This window comes from Scaptodrosophila lebanonensis, unplaced genomic scaffold (genome assembly GCF_003285725.1).
Source record: "Scaptodrosophila lebanonensis strain 11010-0011.00,11010-0021.00 unplaced genomic scaffold, SlebRS2 tig00000089-arrow-pilon, whole genome shotgun sequence".
In the NCBI taxonomy this organism is placed as follows: Eukaryota; Metazoa; Arthropoda; class Insecta; order Diptera; family Drosophilidae; genus Scaptodrosophila; species Scaptodrosophila lebanonensis.
The window spans coordinates 2,773,988-2,788,992 of NW_022060565.1; the positions used below are offsets into that span (position 1 = coordinate 2,773,988).

The 15,005-nt window shown below is 39.5% G+C and overlaps 1 protein-coding gene across 1 annotated transcript; it reads right to left on the reverse strand.

The window, feature by feature from the left end:
* Nucleotides 1-2,819: 2,819 nt before the first annotated feature.
* On the reverse strand, nt 2,820-11,435 carry LOC115626973 (delta-sarcoglycan). Its single transcript, XM_030522488.1, has 5 exons — nt 11,283-11,435; nt 11,082-11,202; nt 8,042-8,303; nt 5,153-5,276; nt 2,820-3,526 (listed from the first exon to the last, which is right to left on the reverse strand). The coding sequence occupies exons 1-5, from the start codon at nt 11,433-11,435 to the stop codon at nt 3,338-3,340; spliced, it is 849 nt and encodes a 282-aa protein (XP_030378348.1). The 3' UTR covers nt 2,820-3,337.
* Between the last annotated feature and the right edge of the window lie 3,570 nt (nt 11,436-15,005).

A 15,005-nucleotide genomic window follows, 5' to 3' on the forward strand; every position in this document is an offset into this window, starting at 1 on the left:
CTGGGAGTGCGTTGAATGCTGTTGAATGAGACCGACCACATGCACAAGACGTTTGTTGTCGGGCATTTAGATTACGAGAACACACAGGACGTAGCTCAGTGTACGCCGAACGGCTCGAGGGAAGCTTTTTTGTCCGATTTCGACTCAAAACAAACGCAACGGCGACGGCCTTACTGACTTGGCTCACAAAATAACTCAATTTGCTTGCACGAGTGCTTAGAACGAGGCGCCGACGGCAAGTTTCGTCCTGGCTGGCTGGTCGTAGAAGTCGTTGGAATTGTTGTAGTCGTCGTCGTCGTCCTCGTCCTCGTCGGCAACACCCACAAAATATTTTTCACACGAGGATGATGACTGAGGCAGTCACGACGCTAGGCTGTGCTTCTCTTCGTCCGTTTCCGTGTCCTCGTCGTTATCGTCCTCGTTGCCTTCGTTGTCGTCGCTTAGACGCACCCACAAAGCACTTCAAATGCCATTCAATTCTATTGAAGTGGTGCTAGAAGGCGTTAACCAACGAGCGCTCGCGTTCATGTTCGCACTCCGCTTGTCCCGACTCCGCCGGAGGTCATTGAGCGTTTTGTGCGCACAATCCTCCCAATCCTGGCCAGGCAGATAGAAAAAAAGAAAAGCCGTGCACCAACCCAGAAGCATGCTCAACGTTATTTATTTTGTTCTTTTCTAATTTGTATATATTTTACTTTTTCCTATGCATTTATGTTAGTACTGTGTTTTATTACAATATATTTCATAGGGTTTTTCTTCATTCTTTCTATATTAACTATTTTATATTTTCCTTTGTGCCTTGCCAAAAAAAAAAATCCTGCGCCCTTTCTAGGCGACCTATGTATAATTTTAAAAAACTTTTAGAGGGGCTTCGCTTGAAGCATCTTTGCTTGATTTCAGTTTTATTTTGGGTTTCCTTCAATTATGCCTCCGTTATAGTAATAGGTTTTATATATGCACGTATATTTGTTTTTAACATTCATTTGATGATATTTTCATTGTCTTCTTATTATGGTTATTTGCTTACTTACTTAAGTTTTTCTTTTGTCGAATAAACCGTTGCTGACTGTAACCATTTAATACATATTCTTATATTTCTGGCAATGACTTCGCTAGCGATTGCCGCTTAATTTACATATACACTATATGTAAGCTATACATAGGCATTTACATACATATATGAATATCGTTATGTACATTACATTTTCTATTCGAATGCCAGATATTTATACTTATGCGTTTTCCTTTTAACATTGTCAACAGTCTGATCTTCATGTAACATCAAGGGTAACATAAAACATGTTTAAATCAACGGTGTATAAGCGTTTCCGAAAATTGTTCCTAATAACATTATTTAGAATTCTGAATTCAATATACAAGTAATATATAACACAAATTTAATAATAACGAGTACCTCATTTTTGTTTTGTTCGCTTTCCGACCAACCAAGAATTGTTTTAAAATTGTAACTTTTGAATGCCATTAGGTTTGCGGATCAATCAGAATTAGAATCAGTTGACTATAGCAAGTTGTTTCCATATAATCTTTTAAAAAATCAGTGATTTTATTTTTTTTATATTTGCTAGCGTTTTATTTTATTTTTTAATCAAAATATGTATTAGAAAATTAGAACAAACATACGCCTTGTCCTGTCAAAGCTTTTCGATTTCGAACAACTTTAGATTTTGGTGAGGATAATTATGATGAAGAAACATTTATTTGGGTCAATATTTCTTATGGGTAGCTTCACTATATAGTAGTCCTACAGGGATGTTGGAAAACATTTGTTCAAATGCTGGAAGTTAGTCATCAAGTTTATTTATGAAACATAGTGTTGCAATACAGATTTCCAATAATAACTATTCGTAGACGATTTACTGAATATTTGTAGCACTCAAATAAAAAAATAATCTGGATGGCTTGTCAATCAACTGGTTTTTTATTTTTGAGGAGAACATTTTGTTGTCTAGGTGATAAAAAAAATAACTTGACCATTTAACACTATAATTTTAATTGTAAAAAAATTAACCTTTAGAAGGAAATTCTCAATTTTGTATACCTACACATAAAATAATTGTGATTATTGCTTATAAATAGCCCCGTTTTGATTTATTATATTTAAATCTTTTCCTAAGCTTACGTTTCTGCGTGTCGGCCATGCTGGCGGTTAGATTAATAAATAGCTCATGTTCATATGTTTTGTTTTCTCTGGTTTATTAAAAAGTAAGTATTACATTATTGGCATAACTTTGTTGCTGTTGCCTATTATTTTATTCTATTACACAACATTCAAGTGTCTAAGAAGCTCTTGATTTTGTTTTCAAATACAGTAGTCTATAGTACGAGTAGATGGTAGCATATATGTATGTATGTACTTGTATGTGGGTATATAGTATGTGTATAGATGGCTTCGATATCTGTGAGTAGTTCCATATGCCCAGATACATACTTGTATGTATGTGTGTGTATGTGACAACACATCGCCTATTTATATTACAATTAGCTTATGACAATATTGGCTAGTTGAAAACGCTCTTCGTTGCGTTCAAACCCACTCCATACATTAATTCGAATTCAAATACTTGTAATTCGACTAGTATGTATGTATATGCTATGCTAAAAAAAAAAACACACACACACACACACATTATAACTAACAACATGCTTCACTCGTATTGTAGGTACTACCACATACTTATTAACATTAGCGATAATTGTAATGATGTATTTGTGTGTAATTTACTTAATTACTATTAGGCCTCTCTGTCTGTGTGTGTGTGTGTGTGTGTGTGTGTGTGTGTGTGTGTGTGTGTGTGTGTTGAAACAACTGTGGTGTTCGGTGTATGTGTTTGTGTGTGCCTGCATCGTGTACGTGTTTTCATTTGCGCCCATAGATTATTTTCGTAATTATTTATTTGCATGCTTTTACTTTACTGGCTGCACTTTCCTATTTGCTTCCATTTCAGTGCTAACCATTTGAAATTTCGCATAAATATTTCCATATGTACTCGTAGCATGTATGTTTGTATGGATAATTGAGTGTTCGATATGCACACGAGTATACGAGTGTGTATGTGTGTTCGCATTTGTAAGCATACGATATGTATGTACGAGTATTTACAACATAAACTATAAACAACAACAACTGCACCTCTATATGCACGAGTATGTACGAGTATGTAGGCATGTACTACAATATATACGAGTATACCCATAAGATATCTTTATCGATATACTGGTATCGATATGCATAAATAAATCAAAACCTACTATAGCTACGACGGCGGCAATCTTGAATACACTTGTATGTATCAACCACATCGGCTTACCAGCCCAATCATCTGCAAACCGTGGAGTCGTCTCCGGCGCATATCGAATGCGGGGCCGCCAAAAACAGTTTCCCATTGGAGCAGGCGCACAACTGGAATACTCGATGCAGGTGATCGCGACTCTGGGCGCTGCCCATAATGGGCGGCTGGGCGGTGCGCAGGTTGGGCATTAAAATTTTCGACGACTCCAAGCGCAACTGTTAAGGAATATATGTGTAAGGAGATGAACATCAAAAGGGGAGAAGAAGACATTTGCATTGATTCCGCTTATACTATAATGAACATCTTATGTCAAGGATATATATTCTGTAGGTAAGTGTTCCGGATAGGACTGAGCTTCTAAAATTAAATACCTTTAGTGCTAGAGATATTAAACGTAGCACATACATACTTGTATTTGAAACGCTACTTAGCAAATCATTTCACATCAAAATATGCACAGTTTTTTAAAATAGTGCTGTCTACAAATACTTGTATAATAGTTTTGTTGAAAAATCATGAAGGATTTCAAGCAAAATTTCTTCTTCTATGTAATCTTTTGCATTTAACTTTTAGAAGAATTCATCCATTTTTCAGACCCTGAACTCAATAGGTAAAGTTATAAAGAATCTTGATCCGTTAATTTATCCGTCTGTATGAATGCATTAATTTTCGAAAGTGCAAAAGCTAGGATTCTTACACAACCTAGAAAGGACAAGTTTCTGTGTGTTTTTCCTGATGCACCCATCTATAATTCTCGAATTGAAATTCCATTGGGAGGACAAACGCCTCATTTACAAGCAGGTCGTGGCTGCCTGATGGAAATATGATATCAACGCTATTTTTACTCTAAGGATCATGTACGGTATAGTCGCTTTAGTTTATCGTGTATGTAGCCACTGGGAAGAGATTGATCGCTACCCCAACAGACTAGGCACACATGTAAACAGGCTGACTTCCGCCCAAAGGAATCGAAAATAGCTCATCATATACCCCTTCAATATTCATTAAAGTCATCCAACTACATGTAACATAATCCTAATAGCAATAACGTCTGCACTTACAAGTTTTATAAACATACATGTATTGCACATAAATCCACATTTACGTACAGGTTGTAAATATTGAAATGTTTAAACATACTGTATTAGCCAGCACACTCAATATTTAATCAGGTCATGTTCTTGTCATTTGTATCCGCTTAAATAACAATAGACATGGCATTCTGGCGCTGATAATCGTTAAATAAAAATAATACTAAAAATAAATTAAGTCCCCTGCTCATGCCCTGGCAGCAATTGTTGTTGTTGTTGCTGCTGTTTTGGCTCAACTCTGGATTGCACAAATGGACAATTCACGGAGTTTCGGTAAAATCACGAACAGCGATGGGGATGCATCAGGAAAAGGTGGCTTGTTCTAGCTCTTATACTTTCCTAGATGGACGGTTAAAGGGACGAAGCTATAACGACTCGTCCTGTCATACTGATGAAGAATATGTACGCCTTGTGTGGTCTGCCAAGTGAATGGAATGCTATATCCTTTCTTTGGTAATCTTGATAACAATTTTTTAAGCTATCGATTTTACATATTTCTGATGCCATTAAGTAGAAGAAAAATTTGTAACTCCCAAATCTTTTAGCAACAATACTAACAGAATTCATAAACAAATTCGACAAATTCGAAAAAACTAGTGCCTTTTTCGTTTTGTGAGCTCTATTACGAATATAAATTTCAAGTAAACTTAATGGGAGATGCCTGACTACCAAAACACTTTATATTACAAAATTGAAAGCATTATTTATAGCATCTGGAAAGGTGTCTATTTTCAATAGCTTACTACTTACGCTGCCTTCGAGAGCGCGAAGTTTTACATCCTCCAGTGCCAACAGTTCAATGCCACCGGCTCGAGACTGCAGGTTTATATCCTTGGCCGCAGTAAGCTCCAACTGACGTGTCGGCGACTCCAGCCTGTAATTGATACAGTAAAGTGAACTTGTATAGTTTCAAAAATGAAATACTGCCCAATTATTTAGATATAAGGCAGTCGCTGACCATCCCAAAAGCATTTATTCTCTAATAATAATGTCCACCATTTAGAGGTGGAACTAAATATTGACAATGCTCAAAATTTCTCTAAAATATTTCAAACAAGTTTTAAAACAAAAACGGCACTGAATCGCAAAATATTTCCTTAAATCTTATTGGGATAAGATTGAACGATGAACTTCTATTTATTTAGTGATCAACGGGTTGACCTCATTTTGCAAAAATATACTACTTACTATACTTTTTTTGCCGTATTTCAGACAATGAAGAATTAAGGACGTAAATAAATGTGAGTTATGCATTTCTAAATAAATATTAAATTTTGTATCAACAATTTGAATTATTTGAATGGAACTAGCGCTCCATTAACTTGCTAAAAAATAAAGGACAATCTAGTCTTTTAGTCCCGTCCCTAGAAGTTTTATTGAAATGCTTTTATTAGATTTTGTAGTTCCGAAATAGGCGACTTTAATGATTTTTAGCTTTATCTGTTCATATTACCACGATGAATTTTTGTCTGCCTTTTAAGACAAACCGGTTCTAAAGACTCATTCCGCAGAGACTTGTATTGTATTGAACTTATAGTATGTGTATTCTTGAGCAATATGGTGGGTCGATTTTATCCCAATGGTTCAGTTTGCATTAATTATGAAATAAAGTATGGCAGTCTTTGATTGTTTCTTGTATTGAACTTAAAGTGGTATCGCAAAAATGCAGGAATATTTTTAAATTATGGGCTATTTGTGTCGCAAAATTTGCAATCCGATAGGCTGCACCATTTATAAACATTTCAATTTGAATTTCTGCAACGTGTGGCTTCGTTTGTTCGCTCAGTCGTCGAATGCTATCTGTTGGCTGTCAGTCAATTTGTTAATTTTCATGAACCAACAAACCGGCCATCAACAAATTTGTCAATGAAAATGTTATTACAAGCCGCCGACGCTGTTAATGGCACACACACACACAGATACACTTATATTTGTATAATACATATGTATGTACATATGAGAGTAGAGCCACCGACTGGTCGATCCACCGATTTATTCAGTGAGCAAGGAGTGCGTTGGAAAAAGCCGGCAAAGGCTGGTGGTGGAGGTGGGGGTGGAGGGAGGAGGGAGGAAATGCAGCCCTAAAGCGCTTTTCAATTCACTTGCTGGCTCTGCCGTTGCTTCGCCGGCACAAATGTTTATACATTCGTACATGTGGGCCGCGTATAAATATTTTTACTTCTCGACAAGCCGCACAACCAACACCTTTGCCTCACCAGTGGCTCGCGCCACTAACACGTCCTGGCAGTCCTTCTGGTAGTGATGCAGCCTCACGCTTTTGTTGTTGTCAACGACGCCGATGCCGCAAAGGTGACATTCACACACACACACAGACAGCCACACACACACACACACACACACAAATATATAGTGAAGTGTGTTGGGTAGAAACGCGAGTGTTTGTTTTTAATTTTTTATTCCTCAGATTCCTTCATTTTTCGCAGCCCGGTGCTATTGCTGTTGTTGTTGTTGTGGTTGTTTTTGTTGCTCTGATCCTGCCTGCTACCACAGCTGATGGCTATGAATTCTATGAAATTTATTACAGTTGTTGAATTTCAACACTACTTGTATGTGCAATTTTGTTGCGAACGGCAGCAACAGTTTGGGTTTCAGTTTCATTTACTTTAATTGGCACTGCCACTAGTCGACAATCTGAGCCGTTTTCAGTCGCAGAGGCTTCCGGGGGGTGGCCAATATAAAATTCATATATGCAGTTTATCTGCACATCTACATATTTCAATCAGCGAACCAGTAAATACCATAAAAACTGGAGACTAGAATACCCAAGCACCTACTAAGGGTAGAAAGTCGAAAAATTCTATAATCTATTAGGGCGCGATTTCTTTTAAAAATCATCCAATGGGGAGCAATCTAAGCATCCCGGGTGATGAAAACCTTACAATTGTTATTTCAATTAAGTAAGGTCAGCTAACCTTTTTTTCCCCCAGAAATAGGTGTTTAAATAAATACACTTGGACAGAACTGATCAAAATTCTGATAAAATTAAAGACTACTATTGTAAAGAATTTTACGATTATTATTTAGTTTGAAGTCGTCGATTTCTTTATTTATAACGTTTGCCAATTCACAGGGAAAGTTTATGTTATCAGATTTGTGCAAAGTTCCGTCCGCCCGTTCGTCTGTCCGTATAAACGCCTGCATTTCTGATACGACTGAACCCACATTGGTCAAACTTGTAGTAATTTTGTGTCTCTAGCTCGTAAAGTCTGTGAGATGTACTTGTAGGTGTTCATAGAAGGGTCTGCCACGCCCCCTTCTAATGTTCAATTTTTTATTTCGCACAAACCCAATATACTCTTGTGCATTTCATGTACAGGGTATAAAAAAAACAAACCAAAAGGATCAAGTCAAAGATTTCAAGTCGTGATTATTTAGTTATGGGAAGACCTGGCTTCCGTTCGAGACTTAAGTACGATTTAAAGTACAATAAAATAGGAGAAAGACAATAAGTCGCAAGAGGGCTTAATATTTCAAATATTAATTATTTCCAGATTTGAAGAAATCTGGTACGAATTCGGTTTAAATAATGAAGGAAATATTTTGCTTATCCTAAGAGCAGTGCCTTTGGCTTTCATATTCAGTTGCTAGTCTAGTCTAGCCTAGTCATCTGTAACTTACCTGAGCTCTCGTCCTGGTTCGGCGCGTACGTGTGGCGTCTGTATGGATTCCCGAAAGATGGCACCTCCCTCGCCGTCAATGCGCAACGCGTGCGCACCGATTGTGACTTCATTTCGATTTACGGAAAATAAATTTCGTCCGTTTGTATCGTTGATGCGAAATCCCGACGACAGGCATTCGAGCTTATCGTGTCCCAGGAATAAATGATTCTCGAGCATACCATTCGGGTCACGTGTACTGATTGAAAAATTACGTGATGATTCTGTTGGTGTTGGCAATGGAGGCGATGACGACGACGGCGACGATGGCGGCCAAAACAAGAAGGAAAATAGAAGCAGAGCAGAGCGGTGAAACACACAAAACGTTTGTAAGACAAATAAGAGCAGTGTAAAGAATTATTGCAACATTAATATGCGGTGGCTGATAATGATGGAGTGCACACACACACACACACACACACACACACACGCACATACACAGAGGCACAAAATTAGCGGTAGTTTTGAAAGATCTGGGCGCCCCGATAGCTGCAACGGAAATCAAATTTCTGACTGTGGTGCCATGGCCACGATGCCACATATTGTCGTAGTTATCAGACAGCGGCGCCATCTACCTGCCGCACCGGCACACGCACACACACATACACAGATCTGCCCACACACACACACACACACACACACACACATTTGTATACTCTCACACATGGACTTCCGAGACGTTCCATAGCTGTTACTTATCGCTGGGGGAAATGCCTTTTGATAGCATTTACCCACACACGCCTGTCATTTGAAAATCCCATCTGTCTTCTCTGCTCGGGCAACGGTTTCGGGCGCTTTATCTGTAATTGCGCATCTTATGCTTCGTCACTGGCGCAGCCGCCACCCACCGGCAAAATCTCCACCTTGCACCTTGTTCACTTGTCGCCGCTACTCACAAGTTCACGAGCATGTGTGACCGCTCAGCGTCTTAGCAGTCGCCGTCCCCCTTCCTATACCCATAACCATCACTTTCCCATACTTGGTCAATGTGTATGCGTGTGTCTGTGCGCCTGCCTATCTATGTACGTATATCTGCTGATTTATGGCACGCCTGCCAACGGCACACATTTGTCCTGCACGGCCACTGGCATGCGTAGGCATGGACACAGGCTCGAGTGCAAGCACAGAGACACATGCAGGATACTGTAAACTTTCTTGCTACTTGGCTGGCTGGCTGGCTGGCTGGCTGTCTGGTCGTTGTCGGCCTTTAAAGATGCACTGAAAAGCCACTGCCTTGCACGCTGCACCTGAACGAACTTCATTAAACATGCACAAACATGCCAGTGGCTAAGAAAAACAGAGCGACCACAATTCCGAAGGACGCCTCCCTTCCGACTGCTGGCATGACTTTGAAGCACAAGTCAACCATGCGCGAAGGTCAACCGCATGGTCAATGGACGGCCGACGCCGACGCCCGACGGCTTCCAGTTGCCAGCTGCCAGCTGACAAAAGCGACAATGACAATTGAGATCCATTCAAGACAACCGGTCCCACACATCCATTCGACCACCCATCCACCCATCAATTGAACTGACCAAATGAAGCGATGATGTGAAAAGTGAAATTGATGCAAAATGAATATTAATGGCACGAACAAGCTGGCCTGGCCTGGCCTGGCCTGGCCACAGTGCCCGCCATCACGCTCCTAAGCATGTCACTTACCACATTAGCCATGCACAGTGGCACAAACATAGTACACAAGTGGACAAATTTCAAAGTTTCGTTGAAAAGCTGCAGTTTGCTTTAAAGTGGAAGCTAGCAATGGAAACAGGCTACTTATTGGTTTTATTAAGAATTAGACAGAAGTGCTCTCTATTTGTTCCATTTGCAAACAAACGACTTTAGTTTTTTTTTTTTGTGGGAAGAGAGAATTTCTTTCGCAAACCAAAGAATAAAGAATAATATGCACGAATAGTATGAAATAAAAAACACTATCCTTTTAGCTTCAACGCTATCGTGCTCAAATGTTAGACTTTTCCTATAAGCAGATGATTTGTCAAAATCGGCGGGGTCGAAGCGCTATATCTTTGTCGATTACGCAATAATCCATTTTTATACCCTGTACCCAAAGGGAACACACAGAAGGAGGCTTGGTAGACCCCACAAAGTATATATATTCTTGATCAGCATGACAAGCCGAGTCGATATAGCCATGTCCGTCTGTCCGTCTGTCTGTCTGTCTGTCTGTATGAACGCAAGGATCTCCGAAAGTATAAGAGCTAGAATAACCAAACTTGGTATACAGATCCTCCTGAGACCGAGAAAGGACGAGTTTGTTCATTTTTCTGATCCACCCCCCCCCCCCCACTCCCCCTATTAACGATTTTCTATAACTCCCGTAATTCTTGGAATTTTGAACTAAATGGTAGTCACATTAGGTTAGTGATTATATATCCGTATACCAAGTTTCATTATGATACAATGATCGGAAAGAAAGTTATAGCCATATAACCAGGCCCAATGCACACACACATACATACATATGTACAAGTACACAAACACGCATAGGTACGATTCTGATGTAAATGTAAATGTATGTATGCATGTATGGAATATATATATATTTAATTTAGTTAATTAAATTAATTTAGTTAATTAATTTAATTAATTTAATTTCTTTTTTGTGGGGTGGTACAGGGTATTTAAGAGTTGAGTCTGCTCGACTTTAGCATTCCTTTCTTGTTCTAATATATAAATATAAAATATATGATTGTTTTAAGTAATGCTGCATTTATCTGTATACCTGAGTATAAACTAAATCGGATTACTGTATCCCATACCTGGCATAGGAACCAGGGGTCGACTTTCAAACAATCTGAGCCACAATATGTGCTGGTTGTTTAATAATGTCACAATATATAGTTGGATATAAAGAAAATTGAACCATAGCATTGTATAGGAACGATCAAGTATTAAGACGTTTTTTTTTGAGTTTTCTATCAGCACATCCCACTGTGCAAGGATTCTGCGGAGTTGGACTGATTCGTGCCGTTGATACTCACCTATTGCTATGGGCTGGCCATGCCTTGAACGGATGGTGGATGCGCGTAGCATATCCATGATTATCGCCTGACCGGACAATTGTATGCCACCGGGCACAATCTTCAGCTGGCCCATTCCATCCTGCAACAATAATTGGAACAACAATGGCAAAGGCACAATGTGCTGTAGTGTATGGCTACACAGGTTCAGGGGCCACCTACCGTGGAGAACTCCATAACCTTGATTATCCAGAGCGTCAGTGCCAGATTTGTGATGATCAGGAGCATTAGGAGGAGTAACAGGGTGTAGAGGCATTTCTTGCGCCAGCCGATGAGGCCCAAATATGTTTCGATTCCATCGACGAATCCCCCCATGCCGCCTCCGCCGCCGCCTCCGCCGCCGCCTCCGCCGCCGCCTCCGCTGCCGACGCCACCGCGGCTGCGTCTGTCGGTCGTTGTTGTTGTAGCTGTCGCTGTCAACCCTGCCGTTGTCGTCGCCGTTGCTGTTGTTGTTGCTGCTGCTGCTGCTGCTGTTGCTGTGATGGGTGCTTCGCTGGATGCGTTACCGCCATTGTTGTTGCTGGCCGCTATTAGGCCCATTTTGTTGTTGGTCTTCGGATTTCGTTGCTGTTTGGGGGTCGTGCCCGTTGAGTTACGCTGTTTTTGCTGATACTGTGGATGTTGGTGGTGGTGGTGTTGTTGTTGTTGTTTCTGCTGTTGCTGCTGTTGCTGCTGCTGCTGCCTTGAGATTGCCGGCAGAGTGCGTACAGTTGCGCCAAAGGTTCCGCTTTCTCCTTGCCCCACGGCTAGCATCGTTGCGTGCCGCTGCTGGCGCTGCTGCTGTTCCTGCTGTTGCAACTTTGCATTACTGCTTTGACCCGGTGTCGACCATGGTGACGTCGGTGGGGGCGGCGGTGGTGGCGTAACCGTTGACTTTGCCGTTGGCGTTGGTGTTGGCTGTGAGGTCTCTAATGCTTTTGCCGATTTTTCTAGCTCCTGCTGTACTTGCTGTTGCTTTTTGCGTCGAAATGTGGATGTCGGTGTGGTGAACTGAAAGTGCGGCTCCTGCTGATGCTCCTCTTGGCCAGGGGCATCTGTTTTTGCTACTGTTGCTTTCGTTGCTGCTACTTGCTGCGAAAGAATTTCCACGTTTAGTGGGCCAGTTAATGCAAATCCATTGCTTTGCATTTGGCATTCGAATTGATGTTGATTGCGATGATTTTCATTGGGTTTGTGATGTATGGTAGGCAGGCAGGCAGGGCGGTGTGTGGGGCGCATGAATTAAATGGCACAAATGAAATATACATAAATATTAGGTTAGGGGCCAACAAATACTACTATAAATGCATGCAGTTTCCTACTCTACTCTAATTTGAGAATGCTTTATAAATAAAAATTTAATTAAATCGATCAAAAGTGCAAATTCACTTCGTCGGCTCAGTTTTATGGCCGCACATGCAACTTTTAACGATCAATTAAAATGCTGCTAATTACACAAAACTGAACTCATGTTCTCTAACATACATACTTTGAATATCTCTCGGATAATATTCAAGAAAATGCATTTTCAATTCACAAAATTGTTCACGAACAACAATCAACTGGAATATCAATACACTAACTTCAATATCGATCCAAGTTTTGAGCATAATAGAAAAAAAACCATACACAAAAATTTAAAAAAATAGTAGCTGTATATTATGTTTAGAAAAAAGTGCTTTTAGGCTTAAAGTGATATCTGGATCCATCAAATAAAACTGGTAAGTCAACTAAATACGAATTGGCCATTAAGACTATAGCTTGACTAAAAATCTTGCGCCATGTGCTTTGTGTACTTTTTGCGGTTTAATCAAAAATAATAAATTCTAATCATTTTTGAAACCTATTTGAATTTGTATTCATTATTTTTTACGGGCTTAAACGTTCTTGAGTTTATTAGAATTGTTTCATACATCTCTCTACTTTGATTAAAGTTTCTTAAATAAAAAATAAATTTTTCTTTCAATCTCTTTTTGAACATATTTCTGACAAACGAATTCGATCTAATACGTTAAAGTTTAAGCGAATATACGAGTATATATACAAATAGGTATTGATGCCAAGATACGATACGAAGATTTATTGTTATACCCTGTACCCAAAGGGTACAAGGGTATATTAGTTTTGTGCGAGTGCACATGGAACACACAGAAGGAGGCTTGGTAGACCCCACAAAGTATATATATTCTTGATCAGCATGACAAGCCGAGTCGATATAGCCATGTCCGTCTGTCTGTCCGTCTGTCTGTCTGTCTGTATGAACGCAAGGATCTCCGAAAGTATAAGAGCTAGAATAACCAAACTTGGTATACAGATTCTCCTGAGACCGAGAAAGGACGAGTTTGTTAATTTTTTCTGATCCGCCCCTCCACTCCCCCCCTATTACTGATTTTCTATAACTCCCGTAATTCTTGGAATTTTGAGCTAAAATTTGGTAGTCACATTAGGTTAGTAATTATATATCCGTATACCAGTTTCATTATGATAAAATGATCGGAAAGAAAGTTATAGCCATATAACCAGGCCCAATGCACACATACATACATATGTACAAGTACACAAACACGCATAAGGCACGATTCTGATGTAAATGTAAATGTATGTATGCATGCATGGAATATTTTATATTTAATTAGTTAATATTTAGTTAATTAATTAAATTAATTTAGTTAATTAATTTAATTTAATTAATTAATTAATTAAATTACTTTTTTGTGGGGTGGTACAGGGTATTTAAGAGTTGAGCCTGCTCGACTTTAGCATTCCTTTCTTGTTTTTGCATAGTTATGTTATCTAATTGAAATTATTGAAGATATTAAAACCAATAGGCTTTAGAATTCTTCTTAGTGTAATATAATAGATCTTCGAGTCAATCTTATCTGAGCTTCTGGTGCAGTTCCGGAAGAAGAGTAACCAGTAGGTGTTGCAATACTGTTGTAATAAGGGTCCTTATTCTGGGCTTCTGTCTTTGAAGCCCGTCTGAGAACAGTTCGAAATGGATTTTTGGCCGCATGTAGTATAGAAATGATGGGAAAGCTCTCACGTAACCCTTCGATGGCCAGTTGAACGGTTTCAGCTTCTTCGATATCTCCAATATTTGTTGCATCTGGAGCATGATAGTATTCAATAACAGAAGCTTCTTCAGGTGTAAACACAGTTTTTTTTTCATCAGCATTATGACGTAGGAAATATAATAGATAATACCGAAATTAAAAAAAAATAGTTTCTAAACTCCCCGTAGTCCACGCTGAGAAACAGTTCGGCCACTGAATTGGGTTCCATTAGCAGGCGAATGCAGTGCAATTTAAAACCATCAGCCTTTTCCGCTGCATTACAGATTCTCTCAAAACCGTCTATCCACTCGCCTGCATCCTGATTTTAGGCGCCCGCAAACGGCGAAACAGTGTGCAGGATTTCTTGAATGTTGCATAGTGTTGTGGCTGCCTTCAGCCGTAAAGCAGCAAGCAATGCTCCTCTATCGCCAACACTATTTCTCTCGACCTGGTCTTGTTCATGCTCTCTGGCGCACAAAGTCTCACAGGATGATGTCAGCTGCGGTTGTCGGTGCAGGACTTCCAGCAGAGTCAGTTTTTCAATAACCGCGTCATCGCTGCTAAGCGACGGTACAGAACTGCACAGATTCTGATTGAAGCTCATATTAATGCCTGGGGCGAATCTTGTTGTTGTCAATTGTTTTGGCTGTATATTTGTGCATGCCCTTCAAGCTGATTTTTGTAAAAACTCTTATAGCTCCAATGGCAATACTGTCTATTTATGAATTAATTCGATTTAATGTTCAATACACTTAAAAAAAGCAATTGTTTCACTCTCTAACAAATAATAAAATCGCGTTACGTCTTCTCTCTTCTATGCTCTGCCTCACCATAAACTATTCGTTGTCTCTCA

What these genes read in the sequence shown, in the direction of transcription:
- LOC115626973 (XM_030522488.1), bottom strand. Translation starts at nt 11,435, where the DNA reads ATGGGGGGATTCGTCGATGGAATCGAAACATATTTGGGCCTCATCGGC. An exon ending in TGGCCAGCCCATAGCAATAG is followed by an intron (nt 8,304 to 11,081) that starts GTGAGTATCAAC and finishes CAACACCAACAG; the next exon opens with AATCATCACGTAATTTTTCA. An exon ending in TTCGCGCTCTCGAAGGCAGC is followed by an intron (nt 3,527 to 5,152) that starts GTAAGTAGTAAG and finishes ATTCCTTAACAG; the next exon opens with TTGCGCTTGGAGTCGTCGAA.